The 20,789-nt window shown below is 46.0% G+C and overlaps 1 protein-coding gene across 1 annotated transcript in view; it reads right to left on the bottom strand.

The window, feature by feature from the left end:
• The window catches only part of LOC124594948 (transient receptor potential cation channel subfamily A member 1-like), a 187,501-nt gene that overhangs the window by 85,049 nt on the left and 81,663 nt on the right, over positions 1-20,789 (bottom strand). Inside the window, exons 2-3 of the mRNA XM_047133459.1 lie at positions 17,374-17,702; positions 4,227-4,511 (exon numbers count right to left, since the gene is read on the bottom strand). Of these exons, the coding sequence (XP_046989415.1) occupies positions 4,227-4,511; positions 17,374-17,654 (566 nt within the window). The 5' untranslated portion in view covers positions 17,655-17,702. The remainder of the gene's footprint in view (positions 1-4,226; positions 4,512-17,373; positions 17,703-20,789) is intronic.

Raw genomic sequence — 20,789 nt, 5'->3', positions numbered from 1 at the left:
CGGCGAGGACCATTCGCAACCGTCTCCATGAAGCTGGGCTACGGTCCCGCACACCGTTAGGCCGTCTTCCGCTCACGCCCCAACATCGTGCAGCCCGCCTCCAGTGGTGTCGCGACAGGCGTGAATGGAGGGACGAATGGAGACGTGTCGTCTTCAGCGATGAGAGTCGCTTCTACCTTGGTGCCAATGATGGTCGTATGCGTGTTTGGCGCCGTGCAGGTGAGCGCCACAATCAGGACTGCATACGACCGAGGCGCACAGGGCCAACACCCGGCATCATGGTGTGGGGAGCGATCTCCTACACTGGCCGTACACCACTGGTGATCGTCGAGGAGACACTGAATAGTGCACGGTACATCCAAACCGTCATCGAACCCATCGTTCTACCATTCCTAGACCGGCAAGAGAACTTGCTGTTCCAACAGGACAATGCACGTCCGCATGTATCCCGTGCCACCCAACGTGCTCTAGAAGGTGTAAGTCAACTACCCTGGCCAGCAAGATCTCCGGATCTGTCCCCCATTGAGCATGTTTGGGACTGGATGAAGCGTCGTCTCACGCGGTCTGCACGTCCAGCACGAACGCTGGTCCAACTGAGGCGCCAGGTGGAAATGGCATGGCAAGCCGTTCCACAGGACTACATCCAGCATCTCTACGATCGTCTCCATGGGAGAATAGCAGCCTGCATTGCTGCGAAAGGTGGATATGCACTGTACTAGTGCCGACATTGTGCATGCTATGTTGCCTGTGTCTATGTGCCTGTGGTTCTGTCAGTGTGATCATGTGATGTATCTGACCCCAGGAATGTGTCAATAAAGTTTCCCCTTCCTGGGACAATGAATTCACGGTGTTCTTATTTCAATTTCCAGGAGTGTATAATCACTGACGGCAGATAATAAAAACACGAATTAGTCAGTGTTGCGACATTGTAATTTAAATTACATCATCTATATGTAAACTATTCTAGGCAGTGCATTCTTTCATGTTACATCAGCAGCCGGCATTAACGCTGTGGGAAGCACACCATATGGAGCTGTAAATGCTTTTAAGAATCTGATGATGGTCAGTCCACTAAAACTAGCTGTTTAAATAAAGATTTTGTCAGCGGCTTAAGGCGATATTCATGTCATCTTTCAAAAATCTACGAGATATGGGGCACCACGACAGTCTGTGTCACGTCTCCATGCCGGCCCATAAAAACGACTGACAAATACATAGTGCTATACGCTGTTGGAGGAGAGTCATATGACCGTCTGGTACATTCTACACCAACTACAGTGCTCGAAGGTGACTAGTGTTCTTTTTTACGCGGTGAGCTTAGGTGGATCATAAACACTCAATATTGACTTAGTTACAGGATGTTTGTATAACCACCTCGGTTGCACAAAATTATTGTCAAATTGACCATGGCTTCGACTGCATTAAGGCAGTCTTCATCAGAATACAAAATTACATAGGATTACATCTGGTGTGATTACGTGTAATTCTACGTATTATTTTTATTATGATCAAGACTGTCTTAGTGCAGTCGAAACCATGGTCAATTGCTGGCCGGAGTGGCCGAGCGGTTCTAGGCGCTACAGTCCGGAACCGCGCGACCGCTACGGTCGCAGGTTCGAGTCCTGCATCGGGCATGGATGTGTACGATGTCCTTAGGTTAGTTAGGTTTAAGTAGTTGTAAGTTCTGGGGGACTGATGACCACAGCAGTTAAGTCCCATAGCGCTCAGAGCCATTTGAACCATTTTGAACCATGGTCAATCTGACAATAATTTTGTGCAACCGAGTTAGCCACACATACATCCTGTAACTAAAAAACGTACGGTTGCTGGATCTCAGCCAATAAAAATGTTTATAATTTCAATATTAACTTAGTCTATAACAACCATTAATTACACATATCTTGCATTTTGACTGACTTATAATTATACAGCAAGCCATTCTATACATCTCTTTATAGTACACGTTTTGCAGACAAGCACGTGTCAAATTCGCTGAAAGTTGATTTTTGTGTTTAAAAACACACTATTTTAAGAAAAAAAAGACTCGCCATGAGGAATGATTCGAAGCGGACGAAAATCAGTAGATGTGATGGACATATACTGACAGATAAATGATTACAGTTTCAGAAAAAATTGGTGACTTCTTCAAGAGAAACAGCTTCAGAAATTCAGCAAGTAAACAACGTGTTGCTCCACCTCTGGCTTTTATGATAGCAGTTATTCGGCTTCACATTGGCTACCAGGACACGGTTTTAGTTTGGCAGAACGATTCGAAACGAATAACTAAGTTGTGCTCTTTGAGACTTTCCAGACGTAATAACTGTTACAGTGGTTCACGGCTGTAGCGTCGGATAATGTTGTGATAGCTGGATATCCTCCTGAGGGAAATCGTGCCAAGTTATGACCAATTGGCACGTTAGATGGTCAAAATCCCGAGATAGTTGGAGGACCGAGCCTATAGCGCTCATAACGTTATCAGTTGGGGAGAGATCTGGTGACCTTGCTCCCAAGCACGAAGACAAGCAGCAGAAGCTCTCGCTGTATGCAGGCGGGCATTATCTTGCTGAAATGTAAGGCCGGGATGACTTGCCATGGAGGTCAACAAAACGAGGCGTAGAATATCGTCGACGTAACACTACGCTGTAACTGTGCCGCGGATGGCACCAAAGAGTTCCTGATATGAAAAGAAAAGGCATCTCGGAGCATCACTCCTAGTTGTCGGGCAAAATGGTGGGCGATAGTTTGGTATCCCACCGCTGTCTGGGACGTCTCCAAACACATCTTCGCTCGTCATCAGGGCTCACTTCGAAGCGGGACCCATCACTGAAGACAATTCTACTCCAGTCAATGAGATTCCAGGCCGAGGACGTGTCTGGATACGCCCCAGGCAGCAGTGGGTTACCAACCTGACAGGACAGTGTTACATCAACGATATTCCACGCCCTCTTTTGTTGCCCTTCATGGCAAGCCATCCTGCGCTTACATTTCAGCAAGATAATGCTCGCCCACGCAGGGCAACAGTTTCTACTGCATGTCTTCGTGTTTGGCCAGCTAGATCACCGGATCTCTCCTCAATTGACAACGTGAAACACGTATGTATTCAGTAGCAGCGATGGCGAGGCATGACAGAATCTCTGACCAGAGAGTTATTTATCGTTGCTAGTCTGCGCTTGACCGCGCGTGAGTGCAGTTGTTGTACGTAGCGAGTCGCGAGAGCATGTAATTGCAGTTGCGAGTTAGCAGTTGCGAGTCGCAGCTGTGTGTGAGGAGTCGGCGGGCGTCGACATGGGTCTCTGGTCAAGGTTTGGGGACGAGGTATATTGTTAAGTAAGGTAATGAAGCAGCATTGCGCGCATCTGATAATGTAATGTATGTTAATTGTAATTAATTTGTTCAAGAAATGCCCCAATAATAATTTTGTTTTCAAAGCAATCATTTTAAAGAAAAGAATCATTCCAATTGAAACAATATTTCCTATGCTTTTCCTCCCAGAATCAATTTTTCAGGTTAATTATTGCACAGGGCCTAAGGTCAGCGATGCTGCCCTATTATTGCGGGTTTAAGGATTAATATTCATTTCTCAATTTTTGTGTCGAGTTTACATTGGGTCATTATTGTTCAGTAATTTTGTGGGGACTTAACATTTTTTGCACATTTTTATTATCATTGAGTTTTATTACTGTGGGAAGCTAACATTCGGCTCTATTTCATTATCATAGACTTTTCTTTTATTTCTGCTGGGAGGTTACGTGTAGCACGATGCCCATTTACATTTAATTATTGTCATTTCAAAATTTTGTGGGGAGGTTACAAACGTCATGAGCATTATCAGCAGGGTCCTCCATCTATCTCGGGATTTTGACCATCTAACGCACAATTGGACAGAATTTGGCACGACATCCCTCAGGAGTATATCCAACAATATTGTCAATCAATGCCAACACGAATTACTGCCTGCATGAGGGCTAGAGGTGGACAAACGCGTTATTGACTGGCTCAATTTATGAAACACTTTCTCTTGAATAATTTATGCAGTTTTTCAGAGACTGTAATCATTCTGTGCATGTACTTCAAATCTACCGATTTCTTTCCAATTCGGATAATTCCTTCGTGGTGCGTCATTTTTCATGTCTTAGAGTGAACCTTAAGAGTTAACCCTACATTACAACACTGAGAGAGTGAGTGGTAGATATATTTCATTTTCATTTTAAGCGATGGACTGGTACCTGCAGCTGTCGATTATGGCGGCAGCTGCGCGAGGCAGTGCGTAGAGCGCTGCTAGGTGCAGAGCGGTGAAGCCTTCGTCGTCGGCGCGGTTAACGTCGAACAGTGGGCAGTCGACGAGGGCGGCGACGCACGCCTCCAGCCGCACCGCCAGCTTCTTGTCTGCGGGCGCGTCGCGGAACCCCAGCACAGCCCAGTGCAGCGCCGTGCGGCCGCACGCCGTCTGCGCGCTCACCCGCGTCTTCTTGTGCGACAGCAGCTCCTGCAGCGCCGCCACGTTGCCGCTCCTGCAGATGACACCAGTTGTCATGGCCGCTGCTGACACTTACATCAGAAATGTATTCGACTATAATACCACAGTCTAACATGTATAGTCGCGAGGTTCACTGACATGAAATTTGAGTCAGTGACATCGATGCTCGGTTGGGTTGTGCTGAGTTTGGGGCTCTATAATCTTGAATATACTGCAAACTGCGAGCCTGACCTCCCTCCCCCCTCCACTCCCGAACTCACTGTCCCCGTCTGCCCTCTTGATGACCCCCCCCCCCCCTCTTCAGCGGAGGACATTATCCATGACGATTGTCCTCCAGAACGTCCATGCCTTTTAACGTTCCCATACCGTCCAACAGATCTCCCTGGCAGCCCGTTCCATCTTCCATCTCAATACCTTCGCCACCTACTCCCATAACCAGGCCCACATTACCTTCTCCCGTCTTGACACCCTCGTTTAAACCTCACCATGGCATGACAGCACCGTATCTTATTTAAAAACATCCGCTCCCTCCTTACCAACAAGAACCTCCTCATGCACACTCTCCTCACCCACTGCGTGGATGCCTTCCTCCTTAATGAAACCTTTCTCCAACTCACACGCATCGTCAGCACATCTCCCTACCTCCTCCACTATTCTGACAATCCCCACCCAATGGCGTGTGGCGACGTCGCCATTGGCTACCTTCGCCAGATCCCTGTTGGACTCCAACCTCTCCTCTCTGACCCCACTGAACACCTAATCCTTAGCCTCTTCTTCCCCGGCGTTACTGTTACCTGCGCCACCACCTAAGTCCGTCCTGCAGCCCCCATCCTGCTTGACTTCCTTTCTCACATTCACCATACCTTCTTCTCCTACGTGATTGCCGCCGACCTCCACATCGATAGTCATTCCACCATCCAGCTCCGGCGGTGGCATCGGTTCCTCTCCTCCCTGCAAGGTGATCTCCTCCCCCTTCCGCAACACACCCACTCTGAATCCAGTACCACTCCTGATGTGGTCCTGGCCTCCCCCAACCTCCTTGGACGCATAGTGGTGGAAGTACTAGACCCCATTGGTAGTGACCATCTCCCTGTCCTCCTTACCATGTCAGACAGATGTAACCCCCGTCTCGCTCCCTGCAACGACGCTCCCCCAAAATATGTCCATAACTATGTCCATAATTATTTTTCTGTGCAATTTTCGAAACATTTACCACACACTTGTTTGCAAAACTTAAGGACGAAAGTAAATTTCGAAAGATGTGTTACTTTCGGCCATACCTGGACGATACATAGAAAGAACTGGTACAGCATAGTACAGAAGGTAACTGAAAAAAATACGCAATGCGACGAACAGAAATGGCACTTTTATTGAAACACAATAGTTACACTGAAGTCACTGCGAAGTATGATGGTTCCTGGTCATTGGAAAAGGCAGAACACGGTTCTTAACAGGGTCTTTGATCATGACGGTCGGCAAAACATGCTCTGCAACGTGCACCCATGCTGGCCACCAGGTTGGTGAGGCGCTGTTAGTATAGGGTGTTCCATTTCTCCACCAGCGGGACAACTGCTGGATGGTCGCTGGTGCATGTGAGCGTGCTGCAAAACATTTCCTTAACGCATCCCACACGTGCTAGATGGGTTTTGAGTCGGAATAACGGGCAGGCCAGTCTCTTCGCCGAATATTCTCTCGTCACAAGAAATCCTCCACATGAGCCATTTGATGCGATCGATCATTATCATCCATAAAAATCAAGTCATGGCGGAATGCAACCCTGAAAAGACGCAGAGGAGGGAAGAGGTATCGTGTCACAACAACGCTAACAGGTTCCATGTACAAAGATTTGGTGGTTAGTAAACCCATGCAACATTATGCCTCTCCACACCATAGCACTTGGCAAAACCAAAACTATCACATTCAGCGATGCTCCTTGGCGTATTTTGCGTTCTCATCTCTCGCCTTAGGAGGTTACACCCAGAATCACCAGTCATGCTGTATCTGCTCTCATCCGAGAAGAGCACACGACCCCTCACCTCGTTGGTACATTCACTATGCTCTTGGCGCCATCACAAATGGTGCCGCCGATGCACAGGCGTCAGTGGAACGCAACGTCCTGGACGTCGGACAAAGAGACCACCACCATGCAGTCGACGTGCCACTATGGAGCATGACATCACGTAGCTTGCAGTTGTGTTAAATATCGTTGCAATTGCACCTACTGTTTGACGGGGCTCCCGTCTTGCCCGTTGCACAATGTAGCGGTCGTGTGCTGCAGTAGTTGACCGTGGTCGACTACCCCCTCTCCTTCGGACAGCAGCGCCAGTGGGTCGGAACACTCCCGAAGAACGTGAAATGATGCTGTACCACACTCCTGGGCTACAATAGTCGCACTCCGTCGTTGTAATCAGTTTCTCGATGGTTCTTCAGCGTGTGAAGTCATCCAGATGTTGTCTCCGGGCCGTGCTGTAATCGAAACCACTGATTGACACCCACCTTCTTCTCCCGTTCCTTTAACTGCCTTGTGTTGCAGAGCCAACCCCATTTGGCGCTAATGGTCACTCTGACCTCATGCCATCCGACGTCAAGCTTTCTGTGCTCGAGTGGGAGACCTCTGACTACGTGCTCCCGCAGTTTCATTCATTTCCACCGCTTAGTTAATATGTTATGTTACTTAATCTCTCGCCCTTCACTTTTGCACAGCTATGTATTACTAGCCTATTTTTCTCCATCCCGTATTTCATATAGTGAAAGCCGAATCCTGACAGCTGGCAGTGCTGTTGCCGTCTTTCAACAGCGGAACGCAAAAGCCTGCTGGAGATACCGAAGCTACGTAGCTGAAAGTAACGGTCGTCTATAGAGCTGTAATGTCACTGAGGCGTTTCCATTTTTACATATACAAAATCATGTGACGTGACTGACTGTGGTAGACGCGCCTTACGGACTGTATGTAGCTACTGCTGCTGCCACAGTCTTTGCCGACACCGGGCAAGCGACTTTCAATTAAAATATCTCCCCTGCACGGGAATACACATACTGGATGTGCGAGTGCAAGCTGTAGACAGATGGTTGGCGATATATGGAAGTTTCGGTGTGGCCGTTAAACGAGCTCAGTCTAATGATAAGGCGACCGCTCGCACTAAGCGGGAAATCCAGGTTCAAGCTCCGTGCCGGCACAAATTTATACTCTCGTCATTCCATTATACAGCTGATGGTTGTCCATATTCGCGACTGCGAATACATTTCATGTCTTTCATAATGGCTGTAGTCGCCGCACTGACTGTTCCTTCAAACACGCATGCACGCTCAAAGGAACATTGCGCTGTTCTTCTGGACAACGCAGGCGCTACAATATTGTATTTCTTTTATAGTTTGTAGTGTTTGTTGTGAACCGGATTTCGGTTTTTATGCCATCTTCAGGAAACTCAACACAATTGTAAGTAGATAGTCCACGCAATGTCACTGAGAGTCTTGAGCTGTCCTTCAGGATGTGTGGCTTTTTACGACTGTATATTTATACAAAACAAAAACATAGTGAAATTTACCAAGAAGTTAAAAGATCTTATATTACCTTGTACTAGAAGAGTAAAAGTGTAAGAATTTGCAGGCAAAAAACAGTACACAAGTGAGTTCTGGCACAGACTGCTAAGTTATGTTGACAACATAACTTAAGAATGTGAAGAATAATAGAGGAATGTGCCGCGTGCTATTAGCCGAGCGGTCTCAGGCGCTGCAGTCATGGACTGTGTGGCTGTCCTGGCGGAGGTTCGAGTCCTCCCTCGGGCATGGGTGTGTGTGTTAGTCCATAGGATAATTTAGGTTTTTTTTTTTGGTCATCAGTCTACTGACTGGTTTGATGCGGCCCGCCACGAATTCCTTTCCTGTGCTAACCTCTTCGTCTCAGAGTAGCACTTGCAACCTACGTCCTCAATTATTTGCTGTCTTCCTCTACAGTGTTTGCCCTCTACAGCTCCCTCTAGTACCATGGAAGTCATTCCCTCATGTCTTAGCAGATGTCCTATCATCCTATCCCTTCTCCTTATCAGTGTATTCCACATATTCCTTTCCTCTCCGATTCTGCGTAGAAACTCTTCATTCCTTACCTTATCAGTCCACCTAATTTTCAACATTCGTCTATAGCACCGCATCTCAAATGCTTCGGTTCTCTTCTGTTCCGGTTTTCCCACAGTCCATGTTTCACTACCATACAATGCTGTACTCCAGGCGTACATTCTGAGAAATTTCTTCCTCAAATTAAGGCCAATATTTGATATTAGTAGACTTCTCTTGGCCAGAAATGCCTTTCTTGCCATAGCGAGTCTGCTTTTGATGTCCTCCTTGCTCCGCCCGTCATTGGTTATTTTACTGCCTAGGTAGCAGAATTCCTTAACTTCAATGACTTCGTGACCATCAATCCTGATGTTAAGTTTCTCGCTGTTCTCATTTCTACTACTTCTCATTACCTTCGTCTTTCTCCGATTTACTCTCAAACCATGCTGTGTACTCATTAGACTGTTCATTCCGTTCAGCAGATCATTTAATTCTTCTTCACTTTCACTCAGGATAGCAATGTCATCAGCGAATCGTATCATTGATATCCTTTCACCTTGTATTTTAATTCCACTCCTGAACCTTTCTTTTATTTCCATCATTGCCTCCTCGATGTACAGATTGAAGAGTAGGGGCGAAAGGCTACAGCCTTGTCTCACACCCTTCTTAATACGAGCACTTCGTTCTTGATCGTCCACTCTTGGTTGTTGTACATACTGTATATGACCCGTCTCTCCCTATAGCTTACCCCTACTTTTTTCAGAATCTCGAACAGCTTCCACCATTTTATATTGTCGAACGCTTTTTCCAGGTCGACAAGTTCTATGAAAGTGTCTTGATTTTTCTTTAGCCTTGCTTCCATTATTAGCCGTAACGTCAGAATTGCCTCTCTCGTCCCTTTACTTTTCCTAAAGCCAAACTGATCGTCACCTAGCGCATTCTCAATTTTCTTTTCCATTCTTCTGTATATTATTCTTGTAAGCAGCTTCGATGCATGAGCTGCTAAGCTGATTGTGCGATAATTCTCGCACTTGTCAGCTCTTGCCGTCTTCGGAATTGTGTGGATGATGCTTTTCCGAAAGTCAGATGGTATGTCGCCAGACTCATATATTCTACACACCAACGTGAATAGTCGTTTTGTTGCCACTTCCCCCACTGAGTTTAGAAATTCTGATGGAATGTTATCTATCCCTTCTGCCTTATTTGACCGTAAGCCCTCCAAAGCTCTTTAAATTCCGATTCTAATACTGGATCCCCTATCTCTTCTAAATCGACTCCTGTTTCTTCTTCTGTCACATCAGGCAAATCTTCACCCTCATAGAGGCTTTCAATGTATTCTTTCCACCTATCTGCTCTCTCCTCTGCATTTAACAGTGGAATTCCCGTTGCACTCTTAATGTTACCACCGTTGCTTTTAATGTCACCAAAGGTTGTTTTGACTTTCCTGTATGCTGAGTCTGTCCTTCCGACAATCATATCTTTTTCGATGTCTTCACATTTTTCCTGCAGCCATTTCGTCTTAGCTTCCCTGCACTTCCTATTTATTTCATTCCTCAGCGACTTGTATTTCTGTATTCCTGATTTTCCCGGAACATGTTTGTACTTCCTCCTTTCATCACTCAACTGAAGTATTTCTTCTGTTACCCATGGTTTCTTCGCAGCTTCCTTCTTTGTACCTATGTTTTCCTTCCCAACTTCTGTGATGGTCCTTTTTAGAGATGTCCATTCCTCTTCAACTGTACTGCCTACTGCGCTATTCCTTATTGCTGTATCTATAACGTTAGACAACTTCAAACGTATCTCGTCATTCCTTAGTATTTCCGTATCCCACTTCTTTGCGTATTGATTCTTCCTGACTAATGTCTTGAACTTCAGCCTACTCTTCATCACTACTATATTGTGATCTGAGTGTATATCTAATCCTGGGTACGCCTTACAATCCAGTATCTGATTTCGGAATCTCTGTCTGACCATGATGTAATCTAATTGAAATCTTCCCGTATCTCCCGGCCTTTTCCAAGTATATCTCCTCCTCTTGTGATTCTTGAACAGGGTATTAGCTATTACTAGCTGAAACTTGTTACAGAACTCAATTACTCTTTCTCCTCTTTCATTCCTTGTCCCAAGCCCATATTCTCCTGTAACCTTTTCTTCTACTCCTTCCCCTACAACTGCATTCCAGTCGCCCACGACTATTAGATTTTCGTCCCCTTTTACATACTGCATTACCCTTTCAATATCCTGATACACTTTCTCTATCTGTTCATCTTCAGCTTGCGACGTCGGCATGTATACCTGAACTATCGTTGTCGGTGTTGTCTGCTGTCGATTCTGATTAGAATAACCCAGTCATTGAACTGTTCACAGTAACACACCCTCTGCCCTACCTTTCTATTCATAACGAATCCTACACCTGTTATACCATTTTCTGCTGCTGTTGATATTACCCGATACTCATCCGACCAGAAATCCTTGTCTTCCTTCCACTTCACTTCACTGACCCCTACTATATCTAGATTCTATCCGGCACGGTAGCTTAGCGTGTTCGGTCAGAGAGTTACGTGCTCTCTGTAATAAAAAAACTGAGTCAATCGATCAACAACGAACATAAATGGAAATGGATGTCTTACGACGTCCGCCCCGAGCAGATGCAACGAACAATAGCGAACAAAATGAGATTAAAAAAAAAAAGGGGGGGGGGTAGCGTCTTTGATTCATAATCAAAACGTCTTCGGTCCCGGGTTCGATCCCCCCCACTGCCTAAATTTTGATAAATAATCAGCATTGGCAGCCGAAGACTTCCGGCATAAGAAGTCAGCCTCATTCTGCCAACGGCCTTGTCAAAGAGGGCGGAGGAGCGGATAGAGGTTCAGGGCACACTCTTGTCCTAGGGGTGGGAAATTGCCCCTAAAGGCGGAAGAATCAGCAATGATCAACGACATGAGGATGCAGAAGGCAATGGAAACCACTGCATTAAAGACACGTAGCGTGTATCCACAGAACATGTGGCCTGTAATTGAAGAAAACCTTTAAGGGAATAAAATTACACAAGGATGTATTAAATTTTCCCAAGTTTGAGATATAAACCTCCTTTAAAAGATTAGCAGGAACCTAGAACTTCTTACCTTCAACGAGGATAATACGAGACAACACAAAAAGCTCTGAACATGCGCACGCTCAACTCTTTGGAACCAGTGAGAAGAAATTCATCTGATCCGCCGAAACTTGTTGCAACCGTCCATTGGCCGCAACTTGAACAGCTTTCACTCAGTCATAAACCACGGGAACCGGGAGAATGCCTGCGTAGAAAGCATTCGTGTGGTTGCAATGCTTGCAACTGTACCTCAAACGAACCTACTGTCACCCGAACGTTACTGGCACGCGACGTCTTTCTGACGTGCACATGTCCAGCACATTTGTCGACTTCGGTAGTTGCATCGGGTTTACAATATCAAACTTTTTCGATACTGTTTTTCGCTGCCAACCGCCACGAAATGATGAAAGGAAAAAAGTTTGTCGCTTACTACACATTCGCTATTCATGCAGTAAAGCTGCCGCATGAAGCATGATGTTTTAATTTGTTGCTTCTTTATTACTTACTGTATTCTCAATACCTTTTTCAGACAGTATTGTCATACATCACAGTAAGTACCAGCAAAATTATATAAGTGTACGAAACATATTTCAGGAGATATGACTTCATAAACACAGGGATGCGTCAAAAAATGCCGCATCATGCATGACGTTTAAATTTGTTACTTGTTTGCTACTAACTCTATTAGCAACACACTTCGCAGACTATATCCACCTATGACGCTGGATGGATCTACAAAAATATATGATTATGCGACACACATTTCAGAAGATATTACGTCAGATACTGAGATGGCTCGCAAACTTTTAGTTTCTTACGTCTTTGCTACGAAGTCAATTCGCAATAAATTTCGCATACACTATCCACACACACTGAGGAGACAAAAGTGACAGGATAGCGATATGCACATATACAGATTGCGGTAGCGTCGCGTGCACAAGGTAAAAAAGGGCAGTGAATTGGCGGAGCTCTTATTTATACTCTGGTGACTTATGCGAAAGGTTTTCCGACGTGATTAGCGGCGTTTGTGTAGAGTTGCGAGCGCTAAGAGTCAAGCAACATGGCGTGAATTAACCGAAGAAATCAAGGTGGGACGTACGACGAAAGTATCTGCTAGGATAGTGCGGCGAAATTTTGCATTAATGGACTATGGCAGACGGAAGTACGTACCTTTGGTAACAGCACGACATCGCCTGCATCGCATATACTGGACTCGTGACAGTATCGTTTGGACTCTAAGACGGCCGTGCCGGCCGCGGTGGACGTGCGGTTCTAGGCACTTCAGTCCGGAACCGCGTGACTGCTACGGTCGCAGGTTCGAATCCTGCCTCAGGCATGGATGTATGTGATGTCCTTAGGTTAGTTAGGTTTAAGTAGTTCTAAGTTCTAGGGGATTGATGAGCTCAGATGTTGAGTCCCATAGTGCTCAGAGCCATTTGAACCAATCTAGACGACCGTAAACACGTAACCGGGTCAGATAAGTCCAGATTTCAGTTGGTAAGAGCTGGTGGTGGGGGATCCAGTTGGGTGCAGATCCCACGAAGCCATGGGCCCAAGTTGTCAAGAAGGTACTGTGCAAGCCAGTGGTCACTCCATAATGGTGTGTTTATATGGAATGGATTGGGTCCCCTGGTGCAGCTGAACCGATCATTGACCCCAAACAACGATGGAATTTTTATGGATGGCAGTGCACTATGTCACCAGCCCCAAACTAGTCGCGACTGGTTTTAAGAAAATTCTGGACAATTCGAACGAATGATTTGGCCACGCGGATCGCCCAACATAAATCCCATCGAACATTTACTGGGTCAGTTCATGCACAGAGTCCCGCATCGGCAACACTTTTGCAATTATGGACGGTTGCAGAGGCAGTATGGCTCAACATTTCTGCAGGGGACTTCCAACGAGTTGTTGAGTCCACGCCACGCCGAGTTGCCGTAGTACACCGGACAAATGAGGTCCAACACTATATTAGGGAGATATCCCATGACTTTTTGTCACATGAATGTATGTCGCTGAATAACCTATAAAAGTACATCATTGTAAAAGACATACGAGGGGAGACCCAAAAATAACCGGAATTTCTTTGTAGAAAGCATATACTTTATTGTTTTCAAATAGACTCTTAATCTCCTTCGAAGTACTCTCCATTAACATTAATACACTTGCCCAAACGTTCATTCCAGTGTTCGAAGCACCTTTTAAATTCGTCCTCTTTGATACCTGCTAGCACTTTCATGACATTGCGTTTTACGTCTTCCAGATCCGCAAAACGCTTCCCTCTCAAGTATCTTTTCATCCTTGGGAATAGGAAGAAGTCTGAGGGTGCTAAATCCTACGAACAGGGTGCGTGGGTCAAGGTAGTCGTCTTCGTTGGGGCCAAAAACTGGCGAACGCTGAGAGTCGTGTGCGCGGGAGCGTTGTCGTGATGCAGGAACCACACGACAGAATCCCACAAAGCCAGACGTTCTCGCGACAAACTTCTGCGAAGCCATTTCATAAGCTCCAAATAGAATTGTTGGTTTACTGTCTGGTTTTCAGGGACAAATTCAGAGTGTATGATCCCTTTGATGCCAAAAAAAAAAAAACAGATCAACATCTTTTTCACGTTTGATTTCACTTGTCGAGCTTTTTTTGGTCGAGGTGAGCCAGGTGACTTCCATTGTGATGACTGTTGTTTACTTTCTGGATCATACCCATAGCACCATGACTCATCACCTGTAATAATTTTGTTGAAAAATGTGGATCATCTTTGAACGCGTCCCTCATTTCGAGACAGGCTTGAACGCGACGATCCCTTTGATCTCCGGTAAGAAGCTTCGGCACGAATTTTGCTGCCACTCTTCGCATCCCCAAATCGATGGTCTAGATGCGGTGAATTGAGCTCCAGGACAACCTGGACAAGTTCTCGAGTTGGTCGATTGTTCTGTGTCGATCTTCACTGATGAGATCACGGATTTTGTCGATGTTGTCTTCACTCCGAGCAGTTGAAGGTCGACCGGAACGGGGCTGATCTTTAACCACCATTTCTCGCTTTTTACACTTGCGTTTTACTAAGAGCATGGTCTTTGTAGGCTGTCTGAATCATCGCAACAGTTTCTGCTACGTCCTTGCCGAGCAAGAAACAAAACTTCACTGCCGCACATTGTTTGTAAGAACTAGCCATTTCCTCGTGTCACGTTTGTACTGTACGCACACTCAAAGAACTGCCAAAGAAACCACACTTCTCACTGTTGGGTGACGCCGCATGGCAGAATGACTCAGCAGAGCTCCTACTACAACGCTCTGGCGGCGCAACCTGCTACTACAAGTACACAATGTGCAGCATTACGATTCCGGTTACTTTTGGGTCCCTCCTCGTAGTTCAGGAGATACGACGACGAAATCACTGAGGTGGAGCGCGAAATTTGCTAGAGGTGCAAGTGGAATACATGTTCAAATACATGCGGTATGTGCTACATATATGTGAAATGTTTTTGTCGTGTGCATACCTGGGTAAAGATATGTATAAAAAGCTTATCTTAAATCCCTGGAATCATTTCAGGTAAATGTGGTGTACATACAGGGTGTTTCAAAAATGACCGGTATATTTGAAACGGCAATAAAAACTCAACGAGCAGCGATAGAAATACACCGTTTGTTGCAATATGCTTGGGACAACAGTACATTTTCAGGCGGACAAACTTTCGAAATTACAGTAGTTACAATTTTCAACAACAGATGGCGCTGCAAGTGATGTGAAAGATATAGAAGACAACGCAGTCTGTGGGTGCGCCATTCTGTATGTCGTCTTTCTGCTGTAAGGGTGTGCTGTTCACAACGTGCAAGTGTGCTGTGGACAACATGGTTTATTCCTTAGAACAGAGGATTTTTCTGGTGTTGGAATTCCACCGCCTAGAACACAGTGTTGTTGCAACAAGACGAAGTTTTCAACGGAGGTTTAATGTAACCAAAGGACCGAAAAGCGATACAATAAAGGATCTGTTTGTAAAATTTCAACAGACTGGGAACGTGACGGATGAACATGCTGGAAAGGTAGGGCGACCGCGTACGGCACCCACAGAGGGCAACGCGCAGCTAGTGCAGCAGGTGATCCAACAGCGGCCTCGGGTTTCCGTTCGCCATGTTGCAGCTGCGGTCCAAATGACGCTAACGTCCATGTATCGTCTCATGCGCCAGAGTTTACACCTCTATCCATACAAAATTCAAATGCGGCAACCCCTCAGCGCCGCTACCATTGCTGCACGAGAGACATTCGCTAACGATATAGTGCACAGGATTGATGACGGCGATATGCATGTGGGCAGCATTTGGTTTACTGACGAAGCTTATTTTTACCTGGACGGCTTCGTCAATAAGCAGAACTGGCGCATATGGGGAACCGAAAAGCCCCATGTTGCGGTCCCATCGTCCCTGCATCCTCAAAAAGTACTGGTCTGGGCCGCCATTTTTTCCAAAGGAATTATTGGCCCATTTTTCAGATCCGAAACGATTACTGCATCACGCTATCTGGACATTCTTCGTGAATTTGTGGCGGTACAAACTGCCTTAGACGACACTGCGAGCACCTCGTGGTTTATGCAAGATGGTGCCCGGCCACATCGCACAGCCGACGTTTTTAATTTCCTGAATGAATATTTCGATGATCGTGTGATTGCTTTCGGCTATCTGAAACATACAGGAGGCGGCGTGGATTGGCCTGCCTATCCGCCAGACATGAACCCCTGTGACTTCTTTCTGTGGGGACACTTGAAAGACCAGGTGTACCGCCAGAATCCAGAAACAATTGAACAGCTGAAGCAGTACATCTCATCTGCATGTGAAGCCATTACGCCAGACATGTTGTCGAACGTGTTGGGTAATTTCATTCAGAGACTACGCCATATTATTGCTACGCATGGTGGATATGTGGAAAATATCGTACTATAGAGTTTCCCAGACCGCAGCGCCATCTGTTGTTGACAATTGTAACTACTGTAATTTCGAAAGTTTGTCTGCCTGAAAATGTACTGTTGTCCCAAGCATATTGCAACAAACGGTGTATTTCTATCGCTGCTCGTTTAGTTTGTATTGCCGTTTCAAATATACCGGTCATTTTTGAAACACCCTGTATTAGCTACGACCTGGGAAGAAATACTGTTGGGGTAAGAACCACCAACCTCCTGTTGGGGTGAAGGTGGTAACGTGGAGGGGCAAGAGGGGACGATGAAATCCACAGACACAGAGAGGGAGGAGGAGGAGATGGATGGAGAAAGGAAAGAGTAGGAGGCGGACAGAGACAGGGGAGAAAAGAAAAGCAGAGGGAGAGGGGCAGAGGAGATGAACCAGAGAGAGAGAGAGGGGGGTGGGGATTAGAAGAGGTATAGAGAGAGAGGGCATTAGGAGATGAACAGAGAGAGGGGCAGAGGAAATGGACAGAGAAAGGGGGGAGAAGGAGATGAACACAGAGAGGGAGGAGGGGTAGATGTAATTAGAGGGGGAGGAGGAGACGGAGGGGGAGGAGACAAGAGAGAAGGGGAAGAAACAGAAGGACAGAGGTGGGAGGAGCAGATGGACAGAGAGAGGGGTTGGAGGTGACGGACAGGGGAAGCGGCAGGGGGAGATGGACAGAGAGCAGTGTGTGAAGGAGATGGAAAGAGAGAGGATGTAGGAGGAGACGGACAGAGAAAGCGGAAGGAGGGGATGGAACAAACTGAAATTAATACACGCGGGCCACGCCGGGCACATAAGCCTAAGTTTCAGTAGGCCCTACCTTGCGGCGTAGTGCACCGGCTCCGGCCTGGCCTCGTGCACATTGGGAGAGACGTCGCAGAGCAGCCGCTGGGCGAAGGTGGGCGGCAGCTCCCGGTGCCTGCAGGCGACCACGAGGGCGTTGCCGAAGTGCGGGCTGCCGTACAAGTGCGCCGCGTGCGCCGCGCCGCTCGCCAGCAGCTGCTCGAACCTGCCCAAGTCCCCTGCCAGCATCGCAGCCAGCAGCTCTGACTGCGGGTCGCTGGCGCCAGCGGTCTGACGCTGCTGCGAAGGAGCGCTCATGGTTGCGGCCGAAGTGCACACCTCGTCGGCAAGTTAGCTGAAGCGATGCTGAAAGACGTAAAGAACAAGCCTCAGACATCGTTTTCTGGGGAGTATGCTAGCTGACATTTCATTGGCTACTTATCCAACCGCCGCACATATCGAGTGCACACGATCTATAAATAGGTTCATATAAATGGATGTGTATGTAAATATATGTCTGTTCAAATGTGTGTGAAATCTTATGGGACTTAACTGCTAAGGTCATCAGTCCCTAAGCTTACACAATACTTAACCTAAATTATCCGAAGGACAAACACACACACACCCATGCTCGAGGGAGGAGTCAAACCTTCGCCGGGACCAGTCACACAGTCAATGACTGCAGCGCCCTAGACCACTCGGCTAATCCCTCGCGGCTATATGTGTGTATTAAGCTAATTGCACAAAATGTTAGTTTGCTCCTTAAAAGATTAAAATGGTCGCTTTGTAAAGCTGCAGATGTTTAGAAATGGTACCAGGCGGTCGTGTGGTCCTCCACCACTGACGTCGGTCATGACACTGAAATGCTGTGTACGTACTAGTTGGTTGTGTGGCACCAGCGAAATAAGATGGATCGACGAGGTGACGTGAAGGAACGCCAGAGAGAAGTTATTGTTACCGACAGAATAATTTCGTGAAAAGGATAACGCAAAAACACACGAAATAACGTTTTTTTTTAGCGAAATAACGCGAAATCGCCGACTTTTACGAGATATCGCGGAATTTTTAATATTGCCATATTAATATTCTGATTCCGTGATTCATAGTTATTGGATGTTAAATTGCATTTTGAGTTCTAATTTCCTCAAGGAACAATCTCAAAATAATAGTTTATTTGTGAGGATGAAAGAATTTGGCCAACGACAACAGCGAGTTTGGCAAAAGTAGGACGGAATTTGGCAAAAAATAGGATCAAATTTCGCAAAAAAATTAATTAGCAGAAAAACTCTGACTCTCGCAACAATTACATTCAATTTGACCAAAAATAACACCGAATTTGACGAAAGAAATACCGAATTTGAGGAAAAGAATAACACCGAATTTGGTGAAAAAATACATCAAATTCGCAAAAAAAGAACTGAAATTGGCTAAAATAACATCAACTTTGCCAAAATATAATACCGAATTTGGCGAGACAATCCTGGATTTCGCAAACAACAGCGAATATGGCAAAAAACGAATTTGGACAAACTCCGAATTTGGAAATACACCGTATCTGGCAAAAAATTACAATGAATTTGGCAACAAAACACCAGCTGTGGCAAAAAAATGGCACAATACGTGACAAAGAAAAGAGACAGAATCTGGCAAAAAGTACAGAATTTGGCCAAAAAGAGCAAATAATTTAGAAAAAAATAACAATAAATTTGGCAAAAGATAACACAGACTTTGGCAAAAAATAACATAGACTTTGGAAAAAATAACATCGGCTTTGCCAAAAACTAACACCGAATTTGGCCACAAAATGAAACGTTTTTTTCCTGTCCCTAGCTGTCACACTTAGACAGGCCCATGACCACACTGTGAATGAGGTTGCCCGATTTGTTGGTGTTAATGCGTGGACTCTCCAACGGGTCGACAAAAAATAGTGTACCATTCGCAGCCTTGCAACAAGACCATTGGTCTTATCGGATTCTAGCAGACAGGTACCGGAGACGAATGACACGCCTTGTCAAAGACAATCGGTTTTAAATCCGACAAGAACCGCTGCTGTCGGTGAAAAAACATCCATCTCAACCAGTTTACGAGCGAAAACTGCGAGGGAAACTCCATGAAGTGGATGTCTGAGGTCGAGTGCCTCGCAAAGAACCTCAGCGAAATGTAAAGTTGTACGTCTTTAGAGGCCGAAACAGCACACAAACTGGACGGTAACTGACTGTAGACGTGTAACGTGGGCCGACGAGTCGCGATTTTGCATCAAATGCGTCGAGTGCTCCGATGGCCTAATAAAACGTTTAACCTGCTATGTGTGGAATGTGTAGTTCAGGAAGGAGGTAGTTTTGTGCTCTATTGGGAAATTGTTTTCGTACCGTGTACTGGGACTACTCATTCGAGTTCCCATGAACATAGATCACGACTTTTATTTCAGCGTTATCGGAGATCAATATCCGCGCTTTATCCTACATCTTTCTGATGAGTATATTGTGGAGAATTCCGGCTTCCAAGACAACAGCTTTGTCCAAAAGGCTTGATACATGAGTTCCTGGTTTGAAGAACACTCGCGCGCTATATCGCACCTCAAACCGGCCCTCTGAATCACCCAGTCTTAATCCCGTAGAGAATGTCTGCATATATTTGGAGCAGTGGGCAAAACGTACCTGCCATCTTCACCATTTGGTAACTCTAATGCTGCGCGTAGTGGCCGCGCGGTTTGAGGCGTCATGTCACGGACTGCGCGGCCCCTCCCGCCGGAGGTTCGAGTCCTCCCTCGGGCATAGGTGTGTGTGTGTTGTTCTTAGCGTAAGATAGTTTAAGTCAGTTTAAGTAGTGTGTAAGTAAGTCTAAGGACTGATGACCTAAGCAGTTTGATGCCTTAGGAATTCACACAAATTTGAACATTTTTTTGTAACTCTAAAGGATATATTCCATGACAAGTGGCTTCAGTTGGATTTGGCGTACCCGAAGAGGCTGTTTGACTCTTTTCTTCATTTGCAACTCTATTCCAGGCGAAGTGAAGTCATTATTAGGCCAGAGGCGTCATTTGCGATATTAGTGTAATATCTTCTGGAGAGTGACTAATTATTTGTCCAACGTACGTATGCATCCATGTGTGTGCCGCTGTGAACAGTCAGAATGTGATGTTTCCTGTTTTGACGTCAGTAAGCTGTTTGTCGCATGGCGATGCATGTTGATTTCTTTTGTGAAGTGACTCTTGATGTAAAAGATTAAGGTTTTCCTGGTGAAACGCAATGGCTATTGAGAAGAAAGACCGTGGTAAAGTTGTTTCATCAGAACGGCAGCAGTAGTAGCGCTGCATGCTGGGAATATCGCCGACAGAAACAGCTGTGAATAGGCACCATGTCAATAAATGGGCTAGGTAACGTGATCAAGAAGTTTGACAACAGGTGAATTAGATGGTGCAGCAGGGAGAGGGAGGCGGTCTGTTGCCCTGGC

This window comes from Schistocerca americana, chromosome 1 (assembly GCF_021461395.2).
Source record: "Schistocerca americana isolate TAMUIC-IGC-003095 chromosome 1, iqSchAmer2.1, whole genome shotgun sequence".
NCBI classification, from domain to species: Eukaryota; Metazoa; Arthropoda; class Insecta; order Orthoptera; family Acrididae; genus Schistocerca; species Schistocerca americana.
This window is presented reverse-complemented; position numbering and strand designations above follow the sequence as displayed.